This window comes from Planococcus citri, chromosome 2 (assembly GCF_950023065.1).
Source record: "Planococcus citri chromosome 2, ihPlaCitr1.1, whole genome shotgun sequence".
NCBI classification, from domain to species: domain Eukaryota; kingdom Metazoa; phylum Arthropoda; class Insecta; order Hemiptera; family Pseudococcidae; genus Planococcus; species Planococcus citri.
Genome location: NC_088678.1, coordinates 13,036,220 through 13,051,495, shown reverse-complemented (window position 1 = coordinate 13,051,495; position 15,276 = coordinate 13,036,220). Strand labels below are relative to the sequence as shown.

Below are 15,276 nucleotides of genomic sequence, written 5' to 3'. Positions count from 1 at the left end.
CTTCCTACCCTCTCAGCCACCCTCTTCGAACGTATACGTAATTTAATAAGTGGCGCATGACGATGCCAATTAATGAACAATGTAAACACCATGCCGAGAGCCCGCTCATCATCATCATCATCATCATCAACATCAGCAAAATACCCGCAGCATCGCCGACTTATTTATCGTACTGAAATCTATACCCCTTCTCCCTACCCTTTGCCTTACTCTTATTCGCCGATACGAGGCAATTAACAATATGTCAAATCTGCCTCCATTGTGTGATCGTATATACCTACAGCGTAGATCACCGTAGGTGATAATGGGCTGTAAGCTGTAATCGTTTTTAATATTTGTAATTTGGGCAATGGGAAAAAGAGTAATAAAACCAGCCCAATATACGAGTAGCCTACTATATGGTTTTTAATTTATTAAAAATAGGGGTTCGAATTGTCCTATTTCTAATCCCCCTCCTCCTCCTCCTCCTCACCGTATGTTTTTTTCACGTATTCGACCCTCTTCATTACACCGCAGTTACCTTGGCTTGTTCTAGGTTGGTTATCTTCGATCGTTTTGTTGCCAATTGTGCGAGTAAAATGTGATGTTGAACAGCTTTTTATAGAGTGATTCGAATGAAATTTCCAAGTTGTTTCCTTTTTTCTTATCCCCAAGTTGGGTTTTTCGTGTATTTAGTTAGGTTTTGACATAGCCTAGTACTACCTAGTGAAAAAGATTCGAGATTTTTTGCAACCCAACCGATGGAAAACAAAATGTAATTTGGAAAAGAGAAAAGTTTATTTATCGATTTGGTTCTTGTTTCTCGGTTGTTTTGACTTTAACTTTTGATGAAATATAGCTCGTATATTTTTTTCCTCATTTTCGAAATGTAACCTGGAAAAAGAGAAATAAAAATTGTGTCGAAGATGAAAAAAAAACAAAAACGAAACTATCCAACTTCGTGTATTTTAGGGTGTCTAAAAGTCCAGGCAAGTCCTGCAGTTGTCCTGCTTTTTCACAATTTTATTGAAACGAAAAGTCCTTTTTTTTATCAGACTTAATTTATTTCTCTTGTTTTTGGAATTTTGAAAAAAATTCGTTATTTTCTCCACCTGAATAAATTTTTTGCCCACGCAAAAAAGCTCGAAAAAAATACGAGAAAACAAAGAAAAGAGAAAATTTTTGATTTTTGATTAGGTATCAATTCTGAATTTTTTTCTTCCATTGAATTAAACTACCGAAGTTTTCAATTTTTTTTTTAGAATATTCTTGAGAGTAAGTACTTCGATTCGTACATTTTTTTATGCCTGGTTGGAACTGTTAAAAGTTGATCATTTCAAAACCTACTGAAAAAAAAATATGTGAAAAAGTGTATCTAAACTTCATCAGGAAACTTGATTTATTTCATTTAAAAAATTATGGAGGAGAGGGGTGTGCTAAAAAAAGTCGTGAAAAAAGTTTGCTCTAACATCTCCTCCGAAAAAATCTTGAAATGTACAAAGACACTTGAAAAACGAGTAAATTGGCGTGTAAAATATTGACACCTCCCTCTCCCCCTTCAGTAGTTGTAAAGTGACTGTTTGAAAAATGTCCTGCCAAGAGTCCGCTAAAGTCCTGCTTTTTTCATTTTGAAATTTTGTTAAGCACTTCGGTGTAGGTCCTTGGATTCGAGAAACATAATCGAAAAATGTGTTCAACTACTGAAAAAAATTGCAAAATTGACAGAAGAGGGGGAAGTCTACCGAAACAGGGAGGAATGAAATTTAATCTTCTATTCAAAATCATTTGAAAAAATGTAAAATAGCAGAAATATTGCCATGAGCGAGGATTTGATGAAAAAAAAATTATTCGAGTACTGAGAAATAATGAACAATAATTTGTGAAAAAATTCCATAAATAAGAAGAATCATTTTAGAACAGGTGACTTATTAATAAAATCAACAGGGAAGGGTGGTGGGGAAGGGGGCCGAGAGATAGCGATTCAAATTTGTAAAAAAAGTGATTTGTGAAAATCTTTTAAAAATTTGAATACAAAAAAATGTACTTACCTCGGTTCAAAAAGAAAAAAAATCCTCCATCGAGGCATCGACTGTCAAAAATTGACTCGATTCAAAAAAAATGAAAAAAAGGCGACAAAATTACTTTGAAATTAACAGAAAATGATCAAAACAGGAAGCAGAGCAAAGATCAAGATCTGGAGAGGGGAAAAAATAGTCAAAAAATAATGTTGAAAAATCTCTTTGTGATCTTCGTTCAATAAATCAAAATCATAAGTGGCACTAATTCCAAAACTGTCAAATTTTCGTTAAAGAGACTTTTGTTAAAATTTAAAAAGTTGAAAAAAAAGAAAAAAACTCACGAAATTCAACGATAAAATTGCGAAAACTTCTCAAAAATTTAGACACAAAAGGAAACACAAAAATTCAGAGGAAATCGTCGAAAAATTGGAAAATGAAGTCTATGAGAATTCAAAAGAATAAAACTTTTAAAAAAATATCAATCAAGAAATCCTCAAAAAAATTCTAAATAAAACCATCAAGTCTCAAAGTCCAAAAAACCCTCAAAAACTCGAAAATAATCTATAAACAAGGGAAATTCCTCAAAAATTAAAGCAGAAAAAATTACTAAAATTTGGGGCTGAATTAGGAGAAATTTTATTAAGAATATCGAGAATTCAAGAAAAAGGTTCCGCCGAAATTAAGAACAAAAATTTAGGTAGAAAAACGAATCAATAAAATTCATAACAAAATTATGGAAATGATTAAAATGGAGAACTCTCGAAAATTCAGTTCACCAAAAATCATCAAGAATTCAGAACAGAGAACTCGCGATAATTAAAATTAGGTATAAATTCGGAAATGAATCAAAATTTTTTTTTAGAAAAATCATCGAAACAGTTCTACCAAAACTCCGGAGGATTCAACAAAGAAAAATAATTCGAAAAAATCATACCTGTCAGAATAGGGAAAAATCTACAAAAATTCAAAAGAAAACTCATCACCAAATCGGCGAAGAAAAAAATAAACAAAATTCAAAAAAAAAACATCAAATCGAAATAAGGAATAATCCCGACTATTTGAGCAATAAAATCACACAAGCTCGAAGGAAAATAATTATTTATGAAAAAAATCACCAGAATTCAAGGTGATAAAAATCATCAAAATTCAGGAGCCTACAATTTTAGAAAAATACATAATTTTTTGATTTTTAGTTTTTTTGGCTTTCTTTTAGTTTTTGTTTTCCATTTCATGTCTTTTTTTTTCGTTTACAATTTTTCGTGGTCGTTTTATTTTTCTGGTGAAGGGGGCAAAGATTTGCAACTCTGAAATTTTTTTGAGGAACATTCAAAATTTTATTCAAGAGGCCGTTTTTTTTTGGCGAAGATATGTTATTCCAAAATTGTCTCTCTGTACAATTTTTACTCAAAAACGTAGGTACAGTGGGACGCATATAACATTTTTTACATTTTTTTCAAAGCTATTGAAAAATTGGTGAAAGTTTGGAAAATAATTTTGACAAAATGCTAATTTGCGAGTTCTAAAAACATGTTTTAATATGAACTCTATTTTTCATTTCTCCCTTTTTCTTCAAGGCAGCGATACTTCTACACTCATTAAATTCAAAATACATACATATAAAATGAGAAAGATGATATTTTGAGAACGCCTTCAAAATATAGCAAGGGGTGAAAAAATCGTGTTTAGTAATTTTTTCAAACAACAATCAAAAATATTGTCACAGAATCTTTTTTTTTTAAATTCTCAAAAAAGTGGTAATTTTGCATCTGAAGGGGATTTTGAACTCCACAACATTAAAACATAAAACCAAACGTACTGACAAAAAATTCTCCTCTCCAATACATAATACAATGCCCCTTCCGCACCGTCACCTAATTCATCATGATCAAATTTCAAATGTTGCTTTTCAAACCTGGAAATTAAATAAACAGGAGAAGAAAAACCTACAAAATCATCGTCCAAAAATCTTGGCCCATAAACCACAAAACAAAACCAAATCTACATAAACCCGAAACCAAACACACAAAAAAAAACACAATTTCATGCATAAATGGATTACTCGAGCAAAAAAACAAAAAAAAAAAATACCACAAAATGCACTTCATACGAAACAATCAACTGCTCTGGAATAAATCCTCTTCAAAGTACCTTTCAAATTCTTCTCAACGTATAAAAAAAAAACACGAAACTAAAAGGGGTGAAAATATGAAAAGACGAAAATAAACACTCGGAGAAATTCTTAACATTTATTCTTACTTTGTAAGATAAATGACACAGTACTTACTTAGAAGAAGAAAAAAAATAACTTAATCGTAAGTACCAAAGAAAAAAAAGAACAACAATGAAAGTCTCACAAACTTAAACTACGTACAAAATACTATTAAGATTTATACGTATTAACCAATTTTATACTTGGTCAGGAAACATCGAATTAACTGTCGAAACCTAAAAATTAGGCTAATCGTAAAAATAAAATTTTTAAAAGTAAAAGTATTGAACAAGAGGTCGTCATAATTTATATAAAAAAAATAATAAGCGTCATTTGTTTAAATGTTTAAGCAAAACTTGTAAAAATTATTTTAAAAAATTTTAAAATAAAAAAGTAAAAATGGGAATTTTTAAAAATTTTGTATTTCATCGATTAAAAAACACGTTCATTTATTCGAAAAGGGAAAAAACATAATCCACATCATCAAAAACAAATTCAAGAACAACCCCCCCAACCAATCTAATAGTTCCAAAAATCGCACAAAAATAAATGATATATTTTTTTAAATGCAAATTTTCAGCAACCGTTACAAATTACACCCTCACCTCCCCCCTCTTGAAACCCACAACAAATATCCAGCTGGTCATAGCAAAATTTTACCCTCTGCTCGTTTCAATAAATCACTTTTACGTCAATTTTCACAACACAATACAGACTATCTTAATAACGAAACCTGTCCAAAGATCACACACTTAAATTCAAAATAAATAATATTAATTTGTGCAAGAAATCGCGTAGGTACAATTAAAAACAGAATATTTTCATGAAATTTTACATTCCATTTTGTAATAAGAATAGGTACTCTCGTGAAACAGACAAATAAAAGTATAAACGTGGACATCGATTTATATATATCTTATACGAATAATTCAAGAATAAATCTTTGGAAGAATAAAGTCAATGTTAAACATACAAAAATCGGAGTATTGAAAAAAAAAAAGAAAAAAATTGCGGTAGGTAAACGCTCGATCATAGATAAAGAATAAAATGCGCTTATGGCACGACGAAGAAATAAAACTCATCTTCAAAATTACATTCTGAAATACTCCTTTAAATATGGTAACATTTATTACATTTCAAGCAACCAGTTCCTTTTTTTTTTCTTCACTTCACCGAAAATCTAAATTCAAAACTTAACGTAAAATCCCCCCCCCCTCAAATTAAGAAAATGAGAAGTGAAATCAGCTACAAATCTACAAATTCAACAACTACGTATAATAAAATCATTAAAAAGTAATTTTTTGGAAAATTTTCGGGTAACTTCGGTTATAAACGTCAGAATTCTGGTACATATTAACGAAAAAAAAAAAACTGAAATTTCTTTTTCAATAATTCCATCTTTCTAATCTGATAACAATAAATAACACAGGTGAAAAGATGATCAAACTAAAATAATGAAATTCGACAACTTTCGAATGTTTTCGTGACCATTCGTTTTTTTTCGGTTAATGTCGTTTAAATTCGACAATTTCCGGGAATCAGCGGGTAAATTCGTAAAATTTAAATTTTAACTGTTATTTACCATTGATTTTCACTTCTCATTTTTTTTTACATAAAATTCACCGATACAATGCTAACGAAAAAAAAAACACAATTTGGAACATCAAGCTCCTTACAAATTTCTACGACCATGGAACGCTAACGCCATTTTGGAATCATAAATAAATATCTTAAACTATACGAAGTAATCTAAAATTTTATAAATACAACAGACCACACATTATAAAAAAAAAAAAGGAAACATTACGATAAACTAGAAAAATGAAAAAAAAAAAGAACAAACAAATAAACAAACCCTTAGATAAAAAATTCTTTGGAAATACACACAAAACACACGTAAAATTTCCAGGAAAAAACTTACAAAAAATGAGGTCTAAGATTATATACTTAAGACTTAAAAAAAACACAAGGCACATCGATTAAACCCTTTTTTTAGGCAGGTATACCATGAACTCTAAATCTATACAAACAGGTGTAATCCATTTTACCATGATTGGATAATATTTTCAATTCGACTATCTGATACGGTTCTGCTAAACGAACAGCTTCGAAGTACTGAACACTGTAGCCGAAATCATCGAACCTAAACTGACCTAGGAACTTGGGCTCGGGATCAGATTCCCATTGCAGAGCCCATACACTAAAGTCTTTGGGAGCCGAATCGATGACACCGTTGGCTGATAACGATCTAGGAATATGCTCGATGGTGAACCCTGTAATGATAATTCTTTCAGAAAGTTGAATCACGAGGTACCCGGTGGATCCGGGGAAAGCCCAACATTCGCCTGGATGTACCCCGGGCTGTATTACTGTTCTGGGGCTTCGAGTAGCGTGCCATAGAGGTATACCGAATATGGAAAACTGAGCGTTGGCGGTTTTAGTCTCGGTACATCTCGTGCTCAGGATAATACCACCTTGAGATTCCAGAGCGAAATCTGGTTTGCCTGTTTTATCAGCGTCGTAGATCTCTAGAGCTTTTCGGATCGCTTCGGTGACGTAGTTTTCGGCCAAGTCGATTTTCTCTGATTTGACTGTTCGGTCGACGGTTACGGTTTGCCTCCATTCTTGTAATCTCTTCGCCACCATGTCTTCCACGGTTGCTTTCAAGTTGTAGAGTAATTCTTCTCTGAGTCGATCGTTGGCTTGTGGGTTTTCGGTGGCGTTTTTCGAGTAAATATCGAAATCGGCGGTTAGTTTGTTGATCTTGATACTGGCGTCTTCGAGTAGATCGAAAATCGACGCGAATTTTCGTCTAAGATCATCGTCCGAAGACTTCGAGCCGACTAACGAAGCGAGCACGACGACGATTTCTCTCTGGACCAGGTTCTCGTTCAGTTTGATTTGTTCTTTAACCTCGCGTATACGTTGTTCGAGCAATTGGCTATCTTCGGATCTCCACTGGGATACTTTTTGCTCCAGGTTTTTGAATTTTTCACCGATTCGGGTATTATCGAAATTATAACTCTGTAAAAAGTTCTCGAACTTGGTTTGCTGGGTTTGCTCGTGATTGCGAAACCTTTCGTTGATGAAATTCACGAAATCGTTACTGTCGACCATTTTCTTAGCGATGTTGTCGAGGTTCTCGTCGAACCATTTTCGTATGACCGAATCGATATCGAGTGAATCGGGTGGTGCTGAGGAATCGGATCGAACAGAGTTCGATTTAGGACGATAATCGCTGGATACCAGCAATACCAGCAGTCTAAAGATAGGAGCGAACACAAAAGTATTAGCGGCCTGAGCCCCGTTACTCATACAGCTAGAGATCAACGACATTAAGAAAGTTGTACTAGACCAAGTTAGATCGTACAAATAAAAGACTAGATTTCTACACGATAAGAATAAATTTACAAAAGGATTCCAAAGCGTATACGAATCGATGGTTTTTGGAAGCAGCAAATACGCCAGCAAAGCTAACAAAGCTAATAACATACAATTAAATAGGAAGTTGCCACCGCTGGAGGATCTGCTGGAGGAATTGGACGTCATCGACGAGTACGTACGGACAGTATTCACGTAAACCCTTCGTACCACCGTCCTGACGATGGTTCTAGTAACATGGGTAATCTGCCTGAGCACTCTTATCCTCGACATGGATTCTTTTTCACGTTGCAGCCTCCTACGTTCATCGTATTCGTAATTTTTCGCTAAATACGTATTCATCTCGTTCTGCTGCAATTCGCCGTTCACGCTCATCTTCCAGATATTCCTACGCGACATATTCGGTATAATTGGTATATTTCCGTTGATTTTTTTCGTATAAAACTGCGACATGGGCGAATACGTGTAGTCAGTTTTAGGCAGCACGTTCTGCCATTCTCCTAGACTTTTATAATAATCGGATACCTCTTCGGGAGTAACGTTGCTGAAATTTTTCGCATTCGTATCGACGATATTGATACCGCGACTTTGAAACTCGATATCGTCGCTATCGCTCGAACCATTTACCGGAGTTATTCTCGAAGGCATATCATCGTACCCATCTCCTCCGTCATCTTTGACCATATTTTGCTGCACGTTATTATTAATTGACGGTGTGGTGGCGACGAAATCGGGGGCCGGGGCCGTTGTCGTTGTCATCGTGGTCGCTGCATAACGATGGCTGGTCCGTAAAAGGCGTTTTTTACTTTCGACGCTTTCCATCGTCCGGCAACTGCTATTTTAACGCAGTGATGGTTGTTTTTGGTGGGATACGTTCTCGCAATTTTTATGTATCTAACAATCACACACACCACCGACGATGATGCTGCTGAGAACAAACAAAACAAACAATAAATTCGCGCGTTAAAACGCCGCCCAACATAACCACACCGTCAACTAACAGTATTATAATGGGGCACGTTTTTGTCTTTTTTTTTCGCCTTATACTCTCGTAATAATTCGGTTTTACTGCGATGTTATGGTTTCGAAATTCGTATATTACACGTACATTTGTTGCGTTATTTTTTATTTTGGGAGGGAAAAGTAAATAAATACGCTGCGTTGGTACGATTACAGGGTCATTTAGGTGCATTCAAAACATGATATTTTCATCACAAATTATTCTTTGAAACATCATGTACCCTCATTTTAATTCAATGTGGCATGACATGGCATAAAAACTAAGTAGCCAGAGATTGAAATTTTTTTTCTATTTGATTTTATAAAACACCGAATAAAGCGCGAAAAGACCTGAAACTTTCTATAACTTTGGAACCAAAATTACTTTTTTGGAATGTGAATCGTTCGTGAATTGAATTAAAAGAACATTCGGTGAGAAAATGGTACGTGAAGATTACTACAAAGTTGTTCGAATCGTTCATCAATTACCAGTCCATGTTCGATTTCAATTATTGGTACGCCACCCCCCCCCGTGTCTTGGATGGCGAAAAAAGGCGCGCATGACGTTTTATAACAAAACTACGACCAGGAGGGGGGCACAGTGGGCTGTGAGCACCCTCAAAACGTCTGTAATTCAAAAACGTTCAATGAATCCTAAAACAATGGTACAGTGATATCCTCCCTCATGTTTTTGGGGTCGCAGAATACGAATTTGACAATATTTTTTTGTAGGAGTGGGGGTGAGGGGGGTAGAAACTTCAAAATTTGACAATGATGATGTGTGATATGTCGAAATGTAGGTATGTTTTTGAGGGTGTAGATCACGAATCTGACAATATTTTTTTCGTAGGGGTGAATGGTGGGGGGTAAAGGGAGTAAAAACGGTGAAAAATTCAAAATTTGACTACATATAATGATGTGTGATATGTCGAAATGTACCAAGTATGAATAATTCAACTGAAAGTAAGTACTTTTCATCAATTTACTCAATTTTAGTTTTTATAAAGTGATTATAGAGGTATAATTTATGTTGAAATCCCCTTTTTTTCCTACTCTGTTGCATAAATTGGAATAATAGAACAAATTTTTGCACGTATATGCACGGGAAATTCCAGTGGCTGGTCAGCGGTGGCAGCCTAGATTTTGCCTGAGTGTAGCGAAACTGGGGTTTGTTGAAAGAAAAAAGTGCCGATTTTTTCTGGGTGTAGCAAAAATTTTTTGAGGTCCTTAAACTGATTAAAAAAGAACAAAAAATAGAGATTTTTCACTGTTTATCAACTTTTACCACAAAAATTGTGTCTGTGTAAGTAGCCAACTAGTGAAAAACGAACAAAACGAATAGTTATAGCTAAAAACTTGAGTTATAACAACGTAAAATTAGAGAATAATTTTTTATGAGTGTAGCGAATTTTTTCTGGGTGTAGTGAACTGTTTTTCTGGGTGTAGCAGCTTGCTACACCCGCTATACAAAGGCTGCCACCGCTGTGGCTGGTAATACTTAAGATAGTGTATTTCAAGATGTTAATTGCCATTTTTGCCCCAAAGTGCCCCCGCGACCTCCACAGTCGATTATAGTGAAAAATCTTAGTGAATTTCGTTAAAATGTGACAAATTTTCTCTTACTGGGACTTTAACGGGCTCAACAGAAAATTCTTCATCCCCCACCCTTCACCCCTTCTACACTTTCGAAAACGTACATTTTGACATATCACACATCATTACAGTCAAATTTTGAATTTTTCACCGTTTTTACCCCCTTCATCCCCTACCATTCACCCCTACGAAAAAAATATTGTCAGATTCGTGATCTACATCCTCAAAAACATACATTTCGACATATCACACATCATTATGGTCAAATTTTGATTTTTTCACCCCCTTCATCCCCCACTATTCACCCCTACGAAAAAAATACTGTCAAATTCGTGATCTACACCCTCGAAAACATACATTTCGACATATCACACATCATTATGGTCAAATTTTGAATTTTTCACCCCCTTCATCCCCCACCATTCACCCCTACGAAAAAAATATTGTCAAATTCGTGATCTACAACCTCGAAAACATACATTTCGACATATCACACGTCATTATGGTCAAATTTTGAATTTTTCACCGTTTTTACCCCCTTCATCCCCCACCCCTGCAAAAAAATACTGTCAAATTCGTATTCTGCGACCCCAAAAAACATAAGGGAGGATATCATTGCACCATTGTTTTAGGGGTCATTGTAAGTTTTTGAATTTCAGACATTTTGAGGGTGCTCACAGCCCCCCCCCCATCCACAAAAAAGAATGTTTGCAGAATCTTACTTATAATATTTCCAAAAACATACACGAACGGTTTCAGAATATGATCAACAAAAATGTTGACAGCAGTGAAACGAATCGTTCGAGAAAAAACTCTACCTACACATGAAACGAATCAGTTGTTCGCGAAACAACCTGGTGAAGAAATGGACAAGTGATGGAGAAAACTTCAACTGAATTTAGATTAGAATTTAAAAAAGAATTATTTTCTTTAAAATTCTGAACATTTTTATTTTTTCAAATGAATAAGTTTCAATCAGAAATGAACGAAAAACGAACCAAATTATTCGTGCAGAATTCACTTTGAACAATTTCACCGTCTGAAAAGAATTCAGGAACAAAAATCAACGGAAACGGAAACGCCACCTTCAGAAAAAAATTAATTCGATTTCGATAATTCGTTCGCGAACGACTTGACATGGTTTGCAGCGAAAGCATTCCCAAAACAATGGACAACAAAACGGTAACCATTCGAAATATTTGAGTAGAAAATGAAAAAAAAGGTTGATTTTATCAATGATCACACGGAATTGAACAAATCGTTCGCGAACGAATGACTAGGAAAATCATTCAATCTTATATGAGCGAGTAAAAAACCGAGAATTGGAATAGAAAAGGGTATAGGAGGATAAGGTACGGTTTTGGGCCCAGAAATGGATTTCGACGAAATTCACACCAAAGGTTACCCATGATGAGAAGATACGCTCAAAAAAATTTCAGACCCCCAGACCTTTTTTTCAGGGGGGGAGGGGCCAAAATGTGTTTTTTAAACTTTATTTTCCAGTGTTTCGCCAAAAGTAGATAAAAATTTCGCGTTTTTTTGTATCGATTCTTAAGGGTGAGAGGAAGCCCCTGAAATTTTTTCAAAATTTTTCGGACCATTTTTCACCAAATTGTGGCGTTTTGAAAATTTTGAGCGGCCATTTTGTAAAGAAGTTGCGGAGGTACAGTCGCCATTTTTTTTCCTAAAATACGTTATTTAGTCAAGATTATACCATAAAAGTTTCAACGAGTTTGAGTTGGTGCAACATTGTCAAAAAAAATAAAAACTGACCACGCGTCATATTTGCCGGGGGTTGGGCATGATAGTCCACGGCGCTATCGTGGGAAGTTACGTAGCGTTCGCGCGCGTTACTGTTGTTCGTGGTTGTCTCATAGTCCAGTCAAATAGGGGGGAAAAATGGGTGAACCACATACTCGTTATTCCAATCAAATATTTTTTGGTGAATATTGTCAAGAGTAGTGTGGTGAACAACATATTAAAATCCCCCCGACCCCTCCCACAGTGGATCACACCCCTTCAAAATCAGATTTTCGTTAAAAACTTCTAAAATATCAACTTTCGAGTAGAATGAGCTTTGTGATCATTTTATGTCCTCTCAAATACCTATCGAATGATCTATCAACCAACTCCCTAGCCCCAAGGGGGTGGCGCTACGATCCCTCGAAGTGACGTAATTTTTAGAAATGGGCTCCGTGAGCTTTTGGATTGATATTTGCATGTTAGGTAGGTAGGTACTAGGTAGGTAAAGGTACTTAACGAGGAACTTCCGCATTGAAAGTTTCAGATCTCCAGACCCCCTCATCCCATTTTTGAAAAACACCCTTTTTCTGTAATGGAATAAAAATTATTTTCTCAGCCCCATGTGAACCGATTTTTCTCATTTTTAAGTACGTGTAAACATTTGTAAGGGGTGTACCCATAAGAAATTTCAACCCCTCCCTTCATATTTACCCCCTCATAATGACGTTATGATACTGGTGTCGTTCGAACCTCCCAAGCGCAAATGTTGCGTCAGATTTTGTTTTACACTTACCCGGCCCCTGTAGAAGCTCCGGAGGGGCTGGGTGCGAGTAAAACGAAATCTGACGTTTGTATTTCCATTCGGGTAGTTCGGTTCACTTGAAAACTACACCAATATTATAAAAGTAGTTCCGTTTAAAAAACAGTAGAAATTGAGGAGGGGACTGAGGCCCTGGAGAGGCCAGGTAGGTGCAAAACAAAATCTGACATAAAATTTGTGCTCCGTAGGTTTGAAACATATGAAAACACCAATATCATCAAAATAACTATATTTCAAAAATATTAAAAATTGAGGAGGAGGCTGAAGGAGTGAAGACACTTGGGGGGGGGGCTTGATGAGTGCAGCAGAAAATCTGACGTCATATTCGTGCTTAGTGGTATCGAATCATGCGGAAACGACACCTCACTCATTAATAGTTAATTCTTCCAAAATACTCATTTTACCCCCTCTAAGACTCGTTTTTTCAAATTTTCACCATGACGGACCTGCCAAAACAAAAATTTCGAAAAAATATATGATATTGAGGGGTCGTAAATACATCCAAAAAACATGTTTAGAAAATTGTTCCTCGCAATTTTCATTGTTAAAAAACATGAAATAAGACGAAAAAACGCCATTTCGAGGGGTATATATGAAGGGAGGGGGTTGACATTTCTGACAATATTCACCAAAAAATATTTGATTGGAATAACGAGTATGTGGTTCACCCATTTTTCCCCCCTATTTGACTGGACTATGAGACAACCACGAACGACAGTAACGCGCGCGAACGCTACGTAACTTCCCACGATAGCGCCGTGGACTATCATGCCCAACCCCCGGCAAATATGACGCGTGGTCAGTTTTTATTTTTTTTGACAATGTTGCACCAACTCAAACTCGTTGAAACTTTTATGGTATAATCTTGACTAAATAACGTATTTTAGGAAAAAAAATGGCGACTGTACCTCCGCAACTTCTTTACAAAATGGCCGCTCAAAATTTTCAAAACGCCACAATTTGGTGAAAAATGGTCCGAAAAATTTTGAAAAAATTTCAGGGGCTTCCTCTCACCCTTAAGAATCGATACAAAAAAACGCGAAATTTTTATCTACTTTTGGCGAAACACTGGAAAATAAAGTTTAAAAAACACATTTTGGCCCCTCCCCCCCTGAAAAAAAGGTCTGGGGGTCTGAAATTTTTTTGAGCGTATCTTCTCATCATGGGTAACCTTTGGTGTGAATTTCGTCGAAATCCATTTCTGGGCCCAAAACCGTACCTTATCCTCCTATACCCTTTATCAAAGTGATGAATGTAGATGATGAACCATTCAAGAACGATTTAATGTCTTTTGAACGAATCGTTCGCGAACGAATATCAAAATGAATAAAAACTGGAATCGCTTTGACTCCACAATAGAATAGAATAGGAAAACAATTTATCAAAATGATGAATAATTTAGATGATAAACCGTTCAAGAACGATCTGATGTCTTTTAAACGAATCGTTCGCGAACGAATATCAAAATGAATAAAAATTGAAATTGATTTCACAATAGAATAGAAAAACAAATTATTAGAAATTATAACGATTGGAAAATTTGGAACGTTCTCGAATGATTCACTTTAAAAAATTGATCATTCGTGGAACACAAATGATTCCATACGTTACGAGCAAATCGTTCACGAACGTTTAAAAATCTTGAAACTTTGACTCGAACATTCCGAGATTATTTTTGAGACTATTCTTTTCGTTGTGATTTTTTTCGTGTCACGAATTAGAGTAGAACAAAAGTCGTTCACGAACGATTCACTCCGGAAAACAGTATTTCATCGTTCCGGAACGATCAGTTAATTTAAGAAATCGACCGGATAATCCACTTCCACTCACAAAAAAAATGCCCTTTTAATGAATAAATGCCCTTTTTCATGAAGACATGCCCTTTTTATGAAAAAAAATCCCTTTTTATGGAAAAATGCCCTTTTTATGAAGAAATGCCCTTTTTAAGAAGAAATGACCTTTTTTATGAAGAAACGCCCTTTTTATGAAAAAAAACTGATTTTTGAATAAACGAGTCGTTCGCGAACGATTCATATTTTTTTCAACTTAATACTGGCAGCTTTAAAAAAATAATCATTAGAGCTTCTTAAATACTGAATGATGATTCGGGTCAATTTGCGCCCATTTTTCTTCCATCGTTGAATTACGAAGCTCTGGTCAAATCAAAAATCGTTCACGAACGATTCACTTTGAACGAAGATTCCATTGTTTCGAAACGATTTGTCAATTTGGAAAATCAATAAATTCATTTTTGACAAATATTTTGATTATTTATAAAAAAAAAATATATCAAACGATCTTGAAAAAAAACCTAGTCGTTCGTGAACGATTCGATTCATTAGTTTAATTAGTTGCTAACGTTTTTTTAAAAGTAATTAAAAGAGAATTTCTAAAATAAAATATTATTCTGACTCAATTTGATATAATTATTTTTAGTCGTGAATCCGTATATGAATCATTTGTCCAAAGCGAAAGTTGTTCACGAACGATTTGCTCGCAAAACGAAAATCCCATCGATCGGAATGATTCAATAA

At 35.1% G+C, this 15,276-nt stretch overlaps 1 protein-coding gene across 5 annotated transcripts in view; it reads right to left on the bottom strand.

Annotated features, from left to right (window-relative positions):
• The window catches only part of LOC135834734 (E3 ubiquitin-protein ligase TRIM71-like), a 91,433-nt gene that overhangs the window by 55,913 nt on the left and 20,244 nt on the right, over positions 1 to 15,276 (bottom strand). For 2 of the 5 annotated variants that reach the window (XM_065348697.1, XM_065348699.1), the window contains one exon: positions 4,230 to 8,515. The exons of 1 other annotated variant lie outside the window; for it this stretch is intronic. In XM_065348697.1, the coding sequence (XP_065204769.1) occupies positions 6,199 to 8,409 (2,211 nt within the window). In that variant the 5' untranslated portion in view covers positions 8,410 to 8,515 and the 3' untranslated portion in view covers positions 4,230 to 6,198. Of the gene's footprint in view, positions 1 to 4,229; positions 8,516 to 15,276 lie in introns of those variants that run through there. 2 more of the 5 variants (XM_065348698.1, XM_065348700.1) reach the window with 1 other exon arrangement.